The sequence below is a fragment of the Lutra lutra genome, chromosome 6 (genome assembly GCF_902655055.1).
Source record: "Lutra lutra chromosome 6, mLutLut1.2, whole genome shotgun sequence".
Classification (NCBI taxonomy): Eukaryota; Metazoa; Chordata; class Mammalia; order Carnivora; family Mustelidae; genus Lutra; species Lutra lutra.
In genome coordinates, this window is record NC_062283.1 from 66,647,410 (window position 1) to 66,662,111 (window position 14,702).

A 14,702-nucleotide genomic window follows, 5' to 3' on the forward strand; every position below is an offset into this window, starting at 1 on the left:
CTGAGTGAGACAGAAAATAGTCAAAGGGATATTTATTCCTTACAAACTGGCTACAAAAAAGAAGTATTATGAAGAACCTTGCTCCTGTTTTATCTCTAAGGATGAAAACCCTCATTATCTTCAGCTGCATAAAATGGTCTTCTTCCTTTTATGATCGTCCCCCCTTCCCCACCCAGTTTTTCTTTTCTTTCTTTTGGGAATTTCCATTATATGGATGTTGGAACTTTTGTATTTATCCCTGTGACCCCCGGGCTTTTCTGGCAAACTTCCCATTCCTCTCTGCAGTGTATTTATTCTCTTGGCTAGATCATTTAACTCAAAAGAGGTTTTTAAATCATTAATTTATTTATTATTCCAGTTGTTATTTTTTTCCTAGCAGCCTGTTTTTCTTTGATCAGTTGTATGTTATGAATTCTTGAATCCCTCTGAAGCTACTGATTTTACTTACTGTTTTCTCCTGTTTCCTCTATTAATCCGTTTAGTTGTCAGTAGCTCTCTTAGCTGTTTGGAGGGCCTCCTGAATTTCTTCAAATATTTTTGGAGACTTTGTTATCTCTACATATGTGTGTATTGCCTTATCCCAAAATGCCAATTTTTGTTTGCAAGATGCATGTCTGCTCCTGGTGATTTGGGGGAAAGAATGGGAGAGCTTCCCCTCTGGGTCTGGAGCTTTGTAATCTGACCTGGTGCTCTGCTTGCCTCTTGAACACAAGCCCCCACCCAAGGTTTACCTTTTTCTTTTTTAAGATTTTTTAAATTTTTTTAAAAAATTTTATGTTATGTTGGTCACAGTACATCATTAGTTTTTGATGTAGAGTTCCACCATTCATTGTTTGCGCATAACACCCAGTGCTCCATGCTCTCCATGCCCTCCTTAATACCCATTGCTGGGCTCACTCTTCCCCCACCCCCCTCCCCTCTAAAACCTTCAATTTGTTTCCCAGAGTCCATGGTCTCTCATGGTTCATCTCCCCCTCTGGTTTCCCCCGCTTCATTTTCCCCTTCCTTCTCCTAATGTCCTCCATGCTATTCCTTATGTTCCATAAGTAAGTGAAACCATATGATAATTGACTCTCTCTGCTTGATGTATTTCACTCAGCATAATCTCCTCCAGTCCGATTCATGTTGATGCCAAAGTTGGGTATTCATCCTTTCTGATGGCTGAGTACTATTCCATCATCTGTATGGATTCCATCTTTATCTTTGACAGGACTCCCACTTCTGAGAGCTGACTTACAACTTTTATACAGAGGAAAACTACTGGATATAGCCACGTCCTTTTCTTTTGCTCTGTCATCTGTTATCATTTTGGCACTCTGGGATTTATCATGTGCTCTAGTCTGCTGCTCTCACCCATCCCCAGCCTTTAAGCTAGGAGTCATTTACAGAAGAACCATTCTTTCTGGTTAAGGAAGTGATTCTCAGGTTCATAAATGTCTTAACAGGTAATTATAAAAATAATTTAGTGAATACCCATGCACCTACCTATCAAACCTTAATAATTTGCTTCAAATTTCATTCTAAAGAATAAAATAATAGAACTACAGTTCAAATCCATGTATGTTTCTCTTGGATGCACACTCCCTCCTTCCCCTGAGGTAATCTGTATCCCAATTCAATGGCTGTATCCCAAATTCATGCTTTAAAAGACTGCCCTTATGCATGTATTCATGAAAACTGTATATTTTGCTTATTCAAGATTTGTATATGTGTATCTATCTACATGTGGCTATCTATAAAACACTGCATATCTCCTCCTGAAATTTGATTTATTTGCTCCATATTATTTTTCTGAGATATATCTAAGCTGATACACATAGATATAATTCACTATCTTAGATAGTATACTGTGCAGTATTCCGTTGCATAAATATGCCAGTTTAAAATTTCAGTCTCCTTTCAATGGGTATTTGGATTGCTGCTAATAATTTGCTGTAACAATGTATCAATCTGACTCATGTCTTCTTACAACGTGTGTGAGGAATGGAAGTGCTGGGTCAAAGAGAGTAGGTGCATCTTCACATTTACCACCTGCTGCCAGCCTATTCGCAGAAGCAGCTCTACCAGTTTTCACACAGTTAAGAAGTATCAATGGTTGTCATTTCTATATGCCCTTACCAATAGTGGTTTGGCCAGACTTTTTCCATTTCTGCCAATCTGGAAGGAGTGAGATTGGTATCTCATTTTTGCTTTATTTTTTTGGTTTTTTTATCAGAAGGAAATCTTTTTTAATGCTGGGTATTAATTTTTTGTCAGCTATACATGTTAAAATATCTTCTCCCAGTCTATAGCTTGTGTTTTGTTCTCTTTCTTAAGTGGAAAAATATCACACAAAGACTGTGCATTAAAGCCTCTGGCTTCAGCTCGGGTCATGATCCCAGGGTCCTGGGATTGAGCCCCACATTGGGCTTTCTGCTCAGCAAGGAGCCTGCTTCCCCTCCTTCTCTCTCTGCCTGCCTCTCTGCCTGCTTGTGATCTCTGTCTGTCAAATAAATAAATAAATAAATAAATATCTTAAAAAAAAAAAGACTTGCATCACATACATGTAAATATAGATATATATGTATGACTGTGTATTTGTATATATGTATTTCAGATGTTATGTACATATATTAAAGTGAGAGCTGGATGTGAAATCTCATGGTATCTATTACAGGAATATTCTCAAATTGTATTTAAGGGAAGGGCTGCACTCTGGAAAACAGAGTGGAGGTTTCTCAGAAAGTTGAAAATAGAGCTACCCTACAACCCAGCAATTGCACTACTGGGTATTTACCCTAAAGATACAAATGTAGTGATCCGAAGGGGCACTGTGCCCCAATGTTTGTAGCAGCAATGTCCACAATAGCCAAATTATGGAAAGAGCCTAGATGTCCATCAACAAATGAATGGATGAAAAAGATGTGGTATATATATACAATGGAATATTATGTAGCCATCAAAAAACCTGAAATCTTGACATTTGCAATGACATGGATGGAACTAGAGGGTATTATGCTAAGCGAAATAAGTCAGTCAGAGAAAGACAATCATCATACAATCTCACTGATATGAGGAATTTGAGAAACAAGACAGAGGATCATAGGGGAAGGGAGGGAAAAATTAAACAAGATGAAACCAGAGAGGGAGACAAACCATAAGAGACTCTTAATCTCAGGAAACAAACTGAGGGTTGTTGGAAGGGAGAGGGGTAGAAGGGATGGAGTGGTTGGTGATGGACATTGGGAAGGGTATGTGTTATGGTGAGCACTGTGTATTGTGTAGGACTGATGAATCACAGACCTGTACCCCTGATACAAATAATACATTATATGTTAATTTAAAAAAAAAAAAAGAAAGAAAGGGCTGCATGGGTGACTCGTGATTTTTATGGAAGGAAGCCCCAGTGTACTTCTCCCCTACTATATCCCTTTTCTTCCCTCCCAGAGGGAGGCACTGCTAGTCTGAACTGTGTGACCATCATACTCTTGCTTTTCTTTGAATTTTTACTATTTTCTATATACATATCTGAATGATATGTATTTTCAGCTTTATCTAATTTTTAAATTTTATTTTATTTTATTATTTATTTTTTTATTTTTTATTTTATTTTTTTAAAGATTTTATTTTTTTGACAGAGACAGATCAGAAGTAGGCAGAGAGGAAGGCAGAGAGAGGTGGAGGCAGGCTCCCTGCTGAGCAGAGAGCCCGATGTGGGACTCGATCCCAGGACCCTGAGATCATGACCTGAGCTGAAGGCAGAGGCTTTAACTCACTGAGCCACCCAGGCACCCTATTTTATTATTTTTTAAAGATTTTGTTTATTCACTTGACAAGACAGAGGTCACAAGTAGGCAGAGAGGCAGGCAGAGAGAGGAAGGGAAGCAGGCTCCCAGCTGAGCAGAGAGCCCAACTTGCGGCTATATCCCAGGACCCTGAGATCATGACCTGAGCCGAAGGCAGAGGCTTTAAACCCACTGAGCCACCCAGGCACCCCCAATTTTTGAATTTTAAATAAATTTAATCATACTACATGTATTTTTGTGAGACTAGCTTCCTTCACTCTGAATTATATCTGTAAGGCTGCTCTATGTCAACACACCACCCTGTAGTTACTCCTTTTTACTGCTCCATAGCACTGTTACACACAAATCCACTTATATACATTATATTTTTCCTTCCTGGATACATAATATATAAATTATATTCTCCCAATTGATGTGTGTATACATCCACTCCACTGAAGAGGACACTAGAGGTGTTTCCCATTGTTTGTTGTCTTAAGCAATGCTGCAGAGAACATCTACACACAGACCCCAGTGCATGAGTGTCATTTATCTGACTATAGACCAGGAGGTGGGACAGATGAGAATACACATGGTGCTGCTTGTCCCAAACAACTTTTACACTCCTACTGGGAGCTGATGATTGTTTCTGTTACGCTATCCCTTACCAATGGTCAAAATGTCACACTTAAATTTTTTCAATCTGGTGTGTACAAAATGGAATCACTTTAAGATTTATAATTCTTCCATTGCTGGTGACATAGATTCTCTTCATTCATGAAAAGTCTATTCAAGACTTTTTCTCTGTTTTCTTTCATTCATTCGTGGGCATTAGTCATGTATTTGGGATCTTAATCCTTTGCAGGTAATATAGGTTGCTAATGCCTTTCCAAATTTCTGGCATGGCTTTTCTCCCTTTGGTATCCACCAATGAAGAGAACTTTTTGATTGAGGATAAGCAATTTATCAGTCTTTCCTTTATGGCTTGTGATTTTTGTATTAAAGATATTTTCATTTATTACCTTCTAAAAACTGTATGGTTTTTGCCCACCACATTCAGGTATTTCATTCACAGAGCTGATTTTTATATATGGTGTATCCAATTTTTATGTGTGTAGGGATCCGATTTCCGTTGTTAAATATTAATCATCTTTTGTCCCAGAATGATTTATAGTAAAGTCTATCTCTTCATCACTGATTTACAATACCACCTTTGCCATATGCCAAATGTCCTTGGCCCATTTTTTTGCATTCTCTATTATATTTCACTGGTCCATTTATCAATCCCCACACCAATACCACCATCTCTAAATTCTGTCCTAAATGATATCTTTCATTTCAATGGGATTTAATGCAGGAAGGGAAGCCACATGTGTCATGGGTTTGCTATCGTGATCTTATCCCCTCCACCACTGTTTCAGGCAATAATAAATTGATTCTATTTTCACAATCCAATACACATTCAACTCATGGACTAGAATGCCAGCAATAGCATTGAACCATATGAAATTGATGACATCCAGCCATTTTTGACACAGAAAAATGGCAGTATCATATGCACCAACCTATATTTATTTTGGTGAGGTGGAAAAATATCGCTTTAGGTTAATATCAGAAAATAATGTTAAAGAGCAATAAAAATACGTTCACTAACAATGATTCAACAATGTTTGACACTTGCCTTTAAAAATCCGTCCCAGTCCTCGGAAATCCATTTGATCCGAGCAGTTAAACACGACCACATATTTCCCCAAACATCTTCCCATGTCTTTCGTAGTTTCTGTTTTGCCAGTGCCTGCAGGTCCTGCTGGAGCACCTCCCATGTTCATTCCCAAAGCCTGCGCTAAGGTGATATAGCATCTGCAAACAGGAATCAGAGAAATCACCGGGAGTGTGGGAGAGCTTATTACTGCCCTAGAGCATAAGCCAAAGTCCAATGTGACTAGAATGGGCCCATCTATTTGAGAATTCGAGCTGCTCACATAAAAGAGGCTGGAGCACTTGATATTCACTAGAAGTAGTACAGTGTTTGCAAACATTTCTTGGGACAAGCTTTTCTAAACTCCTCAACCCTGACTTAAAACCGTCAGGCCTTCCCTGCACTATGGTCAGGATAAATCGCAAGTCAGAGAACCAAATAAACCATCATATGCTGGCAGATGATGAACAACTGACTCTCCAGGAAATCAATCAATCAATTAATCAATCTTATTTTCATGTTTGCCAATTGCAGTGGTATAAATATTTCCACCAGGGCCACGAAAGGCTACCGATGTGATATCACAAAACTGGGAAGAGATGCATATTGTTGACTCTCAAAAGCTGGTACAAGGGCACCTGGGTAGCTTAGTTGGTTAAGCGACTGCCTTTGGCTCTGGCCATGATCCTGGAGTCCCGGGATCGAGCCCTACCTTGGGCTCCTTGCACAGTGGGGAGTCTGATTCTCCCTCTGACTTTCCCCCATCTTGTGCTCTCCCTCTCTCCCAAATAAATAAATAAAATCTTTAAATTTAAAAAAAAAAGCTGGTATGAGTAAACTCCAGGACGCCACTGCAAATAAATCATTTTACTATGAAATGTTTCACTCATTGAAGTAAGTAAAAAAAATAATATAATGAATCTTCTTGTATCCATGATCCAGCTTAAGTTATGTTTGTTTCAGAGCCAAGTAAAACTTAGTAAAGCTTCCTAGATATGAGCTTTATATGTAAACCTCAGTGGAAGAGGAAACACATGGACAAGTTTATCGTCCAAACACATGGACGATAGCACTGAGCATACAGAAGGAGGTTGGATGAATCGAGAGACTAAAGACATAATCTGCACCATAATTTTACCTGCAGACAACTCTATTTAAAGTAACAGCAGAATTAATCATTCAGTGACCCAATTTAAGTCAATTCTACAAACTCTTACTGAGCATCTTCTATGTATAATATATTGAACTGGTTGCCGTGGGATACGTAGAGATGAGAAAGGACCAGTTCTGTCTGATGTCACATGCTGGAAAGAACTGTGAGGAGATCGGTCATTGACTGATTATTCATACCTGGCCAAGAAACTTCACTTTAGGTATCCATTTCTACATTTGAAAACCAGGAGGCTAAATTAGATCATCTCCAAGGTCCCTTTCTTCTTTGTAATTCTAACGAGTTCTTTTTTTGTTGCCAGAGATATTTTTCCATCTTGCAATCTAAAATTCATTACTGTATTACTCACAGTCAATGTTTAAGCTTGCTTTCATTCTTTTATCTTTTTCTGCTTTACAAAAATGTAATGCACATGTGCATTTAAGTAATAACCTTGGTTATATCATTGTTAGACTGACTTTGATGAGCTAGCATAGACCTAACACAACAGCAATATGTTTTTGTTAATATTTCAAATGCAATTTGAAAGCAATGTTAAGAACATCATTTAATTACAAAATGGAATAACAAAAGCAGAGTGTCTTACCTATCTGTTAAGGGAGTGATTACAAGACGATCAGTGCATCCCAGAAATTCATTCTGGTAAATAAAATCCACATCTGTAATAGACACCACAGTTTGATCCAAATCTTCCTTAAAATAAAATCTACTCTGTTTCAGCCATTCAAAGTCAGTAACTGATCTGATATGCATTTTTACCTTAAAAACATGAAGTGCAAAGAGATTACATACTGAATTGCAATAGCATAAAACAAGCATATGTGCAGTTTTTATCCTCATTTGTGAACTGATTCTCATTTATCTAACATATACTTATTAAGTCCCTTCTTGGGCCTGACACTGTGCTGGGTGAACACAGACAGGCTTTGTTCCTTCCTTCTGGAGCTGACAAAAGAAAACAAAAGACAAACAGATAAGCAAGTAATTGCAGAAAAGTATGAAAAGAAATTCAGGGTTCATGGAAATATGTAGCAAGAGGACCTAATGTAGTCTAGGGGTGCTGAAAGGGATATTCAAACTAAACCCTGAAAAAAATGGTAGGAATTACCCAGGGAAACAAAACTGAAAGAAAAAAATAAGTAAATTTTTTAAAGGGGTAAAATGTCCCAGGCAAAGACTCAGAAGATCTGGTTGCATGTTCAGGAAAGTGAAAGAAGTTCAGAACAGCCGAGGCATCTGGGATTCTAGAGAAAGAGAGAACTGGGGCTTCACAAGACATGGAAGCAGAGCTGAACAGTGTTCTCGTCGATTATGCACACACGCCTTCCTATACCAGCCCTGCGGCCAAACCCACCAATCTGCCAGGTCATCAACATACACCTATGAGCAAGAGGTCCTGGGCTCCTATAGCCATGTATACAAGAGAGAGAAATCAGGGAAGCACATTTAGGAACAATATCCCACCAAAACCACATTCTCAGGTACTTCGTGATTTTCCATGGGCAACCTTGGAGAAAATTTGGTCCTGCCCACTTAGGTGCATCAACAGGGGCAAGTGGCAAAGGATCCCCCTTCACTGCTCTTAAATTCGATCTCACTTCCAGGTCATTCAGCTGACCTCTGGCAACCCTGCCATGTTCCAGTCTCCACCTAATCAAGTCTCCATGCAATGAGAGTCTCACTTTTTGTCATCATTGTTTGTTTACGGTCTAGCTTCCCCCGGCACTTAGGAATTCTGGCTTCTCAGCTAAATCACAGTTTGTATTCATCACTTTAAAGAACAACTTTCAGGTGACACGATCCAGTGTCTCCCCCGGGGACTCCTTCCCTCACATGGGACCTGCAGCCATGGAGATGCTGTCAACTAGCTCCTCTCAACAATCCATTAAGATGGTGAGGAGGAGACGGAAGTTGAAGAAAAAATAATAGCTAATACTGATTGAGTTCTTACCATGTATCAGGCTGTTCTAAGCATTGCACATGGAAAAATAAAACGCAAATATGCCAGCCATGAGATCTCGTCTTAGTTGGGATGCAGAGAGACCATGAGTTCAAGAGTAATTAAGACAAAAATAATACAGTTATGTGGTTTTAATTGTGTAGGGTTTTCTTTTTAAAAATCCATTCTGAGGGGCGCCTGGGTGGCTCAGTGGGTTAAGCCGCTGCCTTCGGCTCAGGTCATGATCCCAGGTCCTGGGTTCGAGCCCTACATCGGGCTTTCTGCTCAGCAGGGAGCCTGCTTCCTTCTCTCTCTCTGCCTGCCTCTCTGCCTACTTGTGATTTCTCTCTGTCAAATAGATAAATAAAATCTTAAAAAAAAAAATCCATTCTGGATGTAAAGTAAGACTTTATTCAGCACTTTGATTTAAAAGAAATTTCTTCCATGGTATTTCAGCTTTAAGAGTCAGCAAGAGCGGGTGCGTGGGTGGCTCAGTCAGTTGAGCATTTGTCTTGGGCTCAGGTCACGATCTCAGGGTCCTACAATTGAGCCCCACATCGGGCTCCTTGCTCAGCGGGGAGTTGCTTCTCCTTCTCCTTCTGCCTGCTGCTCTGCCTGCTTATATATTCTCTCTCTCTGTCAAATAAATCAATAAAATCTTAAAAAAAAAAAGTAAATAAGAGAGGTTAGCCGCATGCTCTTAGCAGATACAGTAATGGATTTCACGGGAGTTTCTTGAGGTGGACTTCAAAGAAAGCCAACGTATGACAGTAACTACAATTTACTGAAAGCAACTCTGTAGATGGCCAAAGAACTATGGTCTGAGTATGCAGCTCAGTATGACTGGTGTGATCAGAAGATCCAGAGATAAATCCTAGAGCAGTGTTTCCTCAATGTTAACCTGCATTTATGAATCACCTGGGAATCCTGAAATGCAGATTCTCATTCAGTGGGGGATGGGGTGGAGGAGAGGACTGGAGATTCTGCTTTTCTAACCAGCTCCCCGGAGGTGCTAACGCAACTGGTTGGCATATAATAATATTTTGAGAAGTGACGCTCTAGATTCCAGGAGAATAAATGGACTGTATGTCTTTCAACCTTCCATAAATATGAACTTATCTGATAGAACTCCTTTTCTTAAAGATTTTATTTATTCATTAGAGAGAGAGAGAGAACAAGCAGGGGGAGAGGGAGAAGCAGACTCCTCACTGAGCAGGGAGCCCAATGCGGGGCTTGATCCCAGGACCCCAGGATCATGGCCTGAGCCAAAGGCAGATGCTTAAACAACTGAGCCAGGTGCCCTGATCAGAACCTTAGATACAAGTTTGAAACCATTTGTCTCTGATCGATTATATTCTCTAAAAGGTGCATGAATTACATGTCTCTGGTGAAGAAAAGAGATGCCTTTAAGATGAATCAAATCAAATCAAGTCAAGCAATGGTAGCTAAAGACAAAGATAGTCAAATGCGTGTTTATCAAAGCTTCCTGGGCTCCTATCCTATAATGATAACCACTGCTTTAGGAGAACTTTGGCTCAAGACCACTGTTTAGAGCCCCATTTCTGAAGGGAGTTCAAATACCACCCCTCCTACTCTCACCCTACACAACCTTGTCCAAATTCTGTCCATGCTGCCCTGCTGGACACTATCAGCTGGACAAATGTCCACGAGACTTCTCTGAAGCTCGATTCTATTTGATCAAGACTTATTTCTCAATGGAGCAAATAACTCATGAACAATCTCACCTAGACTGTATATCCCTGGTGATTTGGTGTAATGGAACAAGTAGTTAGTTCACATCTCATCAGTCGGTTCCATACTTTCAGAATGACATATGTGAATGTACATATATGGTTGTTTAAACCACCAAATGGAGAGAGTTGTAGACATGGTATATATGGAGACAGTTTTGGAAAAGGACCAAGTGGATGGAAGGTTCATATACATTAGGCAATATATATAATATCTAATTGCTCATTATTAGGAGCACTAAGTTTTTAATCAGTACACTACATTAGTTTAAGAAAAAAAAGATACTTTACCAAGTCATCAAAAATATCTCTCTGATGCACATGGATGGTAATCAGAGTTTCAAATTTCACTCTATCAAACTTGCTTAGGTCATGTGTTGTCTGGCCAATTAGAATATTTAGAATATCCAAAAATTTCTGATTAGTCACGTGCATGATTTTCCTGTCATCTTTTGCATTATTTAAAGCCTCTTCTGAATCATGTGTCCACAACATCTGAATTCCCAGAAGCCCCACCTATGCATCCAGAAGAAAAATAATAAGTAAATTTGCCAACTATTTAAAGCACATCTGCAATAAAATTTGGTGGTCACTCATCTAATATGAAGGCGAGCAAGGTTTGACCCACTTTAAACTCAAAAAAGACATGCATTTCTCCACTTCCAAAAGGGGAAAAATAAACATTTGAAGTTCTAACTGCTGATATCTAATGATTTCAATGCAGAGAGATAAATAGTAATGAAAACAATGGCTATCATTTATGGAGCTGTATGTATTTTATGAAGGATGCTTAACAAATTTGTCTATAGGGTATGAGACAACCAGATAGCTCCATATGATGATTTTTCTTCACCAACAAAAGCAAATGGAATTACTAGACTCATTGTTGTGTATTCTTCTGCAGGAAGATTTCCCAAAGTTGTCTTTGCAACTTCTAGAAACAGTACGTTTTCTCCTTTCTTAATCTCCCACTCCCTCTATCATCTGTATCTTTTCCTACATCTACTTCTCTCTCTATATATTTATCTGTAGGAGAGAGATAGAGAGAGACAGAAAATGAGAAGGGGAAGAAGCTAGTCCTTTTTCTCCTGATGATGGCATAGGAAAGTTGTGACTGTCACCTTGCCTACAACTTCTACCCTGAGAAAGGAATAAAATTGTTGGAACAAGGCCCACCCTCACCTTGCTGTGCCAGCTGTCCCTTTAAGAACTTTTGGGTTATGGACATTGGGGAGGGTATGTGCTATGGTGAGTGCTGTGAAGTGTGTAAACCTGGTGATTCACAGACCTGTACCCCTGGGGATAAAAATATATTATATGTTTATAAAAAATAAAAAATTTAAAAAATGAAAATAAAAAAAATAAAAAGTAGAGCTTTCAACATTAAAAAAAAAAAAAAGAACTTTTGTTCATCCGCAGAGTTGAGTAACAGATCCGAGATCATTTGGACCAAAGGCAACCTCACATTTTGTGGAGGGTTGAGAGCAGAGTGAGTGGCATGGGGATACTGTTGGGCATGGTATTAATGTGGCTAAGGCACGAATATAACCCTTTCCTTATCCCTGCCTCCTCAAGATTGCAAAATGTTTTGTGCTAGAGCAGTGACCAATTCTGTGGTCTGCAGGTGAAGACAAATGAAGGCACCTGACTGAGGTGAGAGCAAACCGATGTGGAGGAAGCCTCCCACGTCAGGAAGCTCCCAGTAGCAAGCCAATTCTGACTCTGAAAGCAGCAGAAGATGGAACAAGAGAGGAAAAACAAAACAACAACAACAACAAACCCAAAAAAACCAACGAAAACAAAAAAACCAAAGCAAAAAACAAAAATACCCAGCAGTGTAAGCCTCTCTGATTTAGAGACACAGACCCATACTCTCTGAGAAATCACTGCTTAATGGTAAAGTCTGAAAACTAATCTTTAAAAGCTTGGCTGGCTCAAAGCCTGCAACCCTTGATCTCAAGGTTGTGTGGTCCAAGCCTCAGGTTGGGTATAGAGATTACTTAAAAATAAAACGATTATCCTCAGTCACCAAGAAAAGTTTAAATTGTGTTTTTTAACTCAGTTTAAGAAGGCAGGACACTTAAGGGTGAAAACTGGAGGATGTCTCATTAAAATGAAAACAAAACAAGAATGCTCATTCTCCTTGATGTTACTCGTTACCTGTAATAAACGTGGGGAAAAGGCTAGAAAGGAAAACACTAAAATATTAAGTCATCATTTCCAGATGGTTGAAATAAGTAATGTATATACTGAATGAACATGTATGTATAGAATAGATATTGGATGAATATATATCCCCATTACTCCTTAGAGCAATTTTTCCAAATAACTGAAGTTCACCCACTAAAATTGTTTAAAATTTCATCTCCTCATTTGTGTTGTATACACACTATAGAAAATCCTGACGGCTGGTCAACTTTCCTGCTCTATCCTTGCTCAACTTCATGCCTGCTCTGAACTTACTTTCAGTTCTCCACGCAATGCTAATTGCTCTGTCTACACTAGACTGATCATCTCCTTCAGAATACACAGGCAATCAAGTTTTCTGGCAGAGGGAAGGTATGCTGATTTGGTCTAAGGAGCTATTTTTCTCACCTTATCAAATATTTTATAAAGCTTCATCACAAAGGTAATAAAACCGAGAAGGATATTAAGGTTTGCCAAGGAGATTACACAATACAAAAATATTAAATACAATATCAGAATATTCTCTCTAATAAAGCTTGATTCTATAGCAGTAAATTGTGTCATTTAAATAAGTAATTTCCTATCATTTCAGCTGTCTCCGCTGTGTGTGCATTAAGTCATGATTTAGAGGCTGGGTTGGGAGAAGCAGTTAGACAAGAAGTGTAGTTTGGGTCAAAACTGCCTGTATTTTCCTTGGATATCTCTTGCCTTCTCTCCCACGCTATCTCTGACCCAGATCACAAAGCATCATTCTTCATTTATTCTGGCTGGAATTTGAAAATTTGAATAAACTGTTGGCTCTTCTTTTCCTGCACACAGTTTTAATAATACTTGGCGCAACGCGATAAGTTCCTGAGAGCCTTAGAATGTGAGAGCTGTTTAAGAGAACACCTGGTCTAATCCCAGGCTCTTCAAAGTCCTGTCCTGTTAGGAAGTTAGCTGCATGAAGAGGCCTCCTTTAACAGATTACGCCAACTTTTAATCCCTTGAGGGGAAAATACACAAAAGCCAAGATAGAGTTTGTTTCAGGAAAAGATATTCTCATTCCTTTTATTTATGTCTATGTTTCTAGCAATATCTGTATTTACACATATCCATACATAGCTATATGGAAAATATACCATCTAATCCATACATAGATATCTTTCATATAATGAGAGGTGTGTTTTATATAAGATGAAATTTTCCGTTAGTGAGTTTAGTCTTAGTGTTTTCCTTAATGATGGGAGAAGAGTGGCAAATCCTCTTCCTGGGAATGGGACAGGTTGGCCTAGAACCATGTAGGTGGACAAGTAGGGAGATGGCTGCTGAGGGTGGGAAGGCCTCCCTAGCTAGTTCAGGGCTACAAAGGCTGCCACACCATCAAGGCCAACTGCTTCCTGAGTATATTTCCCCCATATTTCCATTATTTAAACATATATTCTCACCTGTGCTGGGAAGTGGTTGAGGAAAGGTAAGAGTTGAAATCCTGAATCGCTGATTTGGTAGAATGCAGATCTAATGATATTATGTAGGGACGACATCTGCATTTTTAACAAATCCATAAGCCAAATCTCTACCGGACCTTTGGCCATAACAGGACTGTCCAACTAAAAAATATATTACAGATAGATTACAAATTGATAATAATTTCCTATTTTTACAAACGTCACACTTCACTTGATAAATCACAGTGCCTCAATGCAAAGCAAATAATTTTACACAGCATATTTAAAACATGAGAAAAATCAACTAATGCTATAGGTGGAAGGAAATAGAAAGCCAGGGTAACCAAGCCAAGGTGACAGGATTAGAACCCAAGTTCACCCTCCTGCCTAACTCTCTGTTGTTCAAAAGAGAATTGTGCTCTCCTCAACCTAAATTTTGAAATACATCCAAATAACAGAATTTTAACCAAGTTAAATTACAATAATTTTTTCTCCTTCTCTTGATATGACGGCCAGGATACGATCGTAGTCTTTTGCATGAAATGTCACCTCGTTTATGTTGTCAGATACTGCAGGGAGATGTGGCTGTAGGAAGCACAAGACAGAGCAAAGGCATCATACATGAGGCTAAACACAAAAGCCACTGAGACATTTTTAAAAGCCTTTACATGTATTGACTTCGTAAGAGATAAAGAACGCATTTCACTGCTTCAACAAATAAACAAACAAAACACTGCTTTCATCCTCAACTGACCCAGAGGCCC

The 14,702-nt window shown here is 39.0% G+C and overlaps 1 protein-coding gene across 5 annotated transcripts in view; it reads right to left on the reverse strand.

Moving 5' to 3' along the window:
• The window catches only part of DNAH8 (dynein axonemal heavy chain 8), a 352,138-nt gene that overhangs the window by 172,099 nt on the left and 165,337 nt on the right, over positions 1-14,702 (reverse strand). For 4 of the 5 annotated variants that reach the window (XM_047734783.1, XM_047734781.1, XM_047734779.1 and 1 more), the window contains 5 exons: positions 14,419-14,523; positions 13,939-14,100; positions 10,616-10,840; positions 7,221-7,393; positions 5,446-5,624 (listed from right to left, as the gene is read on the reverse strand). In XM_047734783.1, coding sequence (XP_047590739.1) covers positions 5,446-5,624; positions 7,221-7,393; positions 10,616-10,840; positions 13,939-14,100; positions 14,419-14,523 — 844 coding nt within the window. The remainder of the gene's footprint in view (positions 1-5,445; positions 5,625-7,220; positions 7,394-10,615; positions 10,841-13,938; positions 14,101-14,418; positions 14,524-14,702) is intronic. The other variant, XM_047734782.1, reaches the window with a different exon arrangement.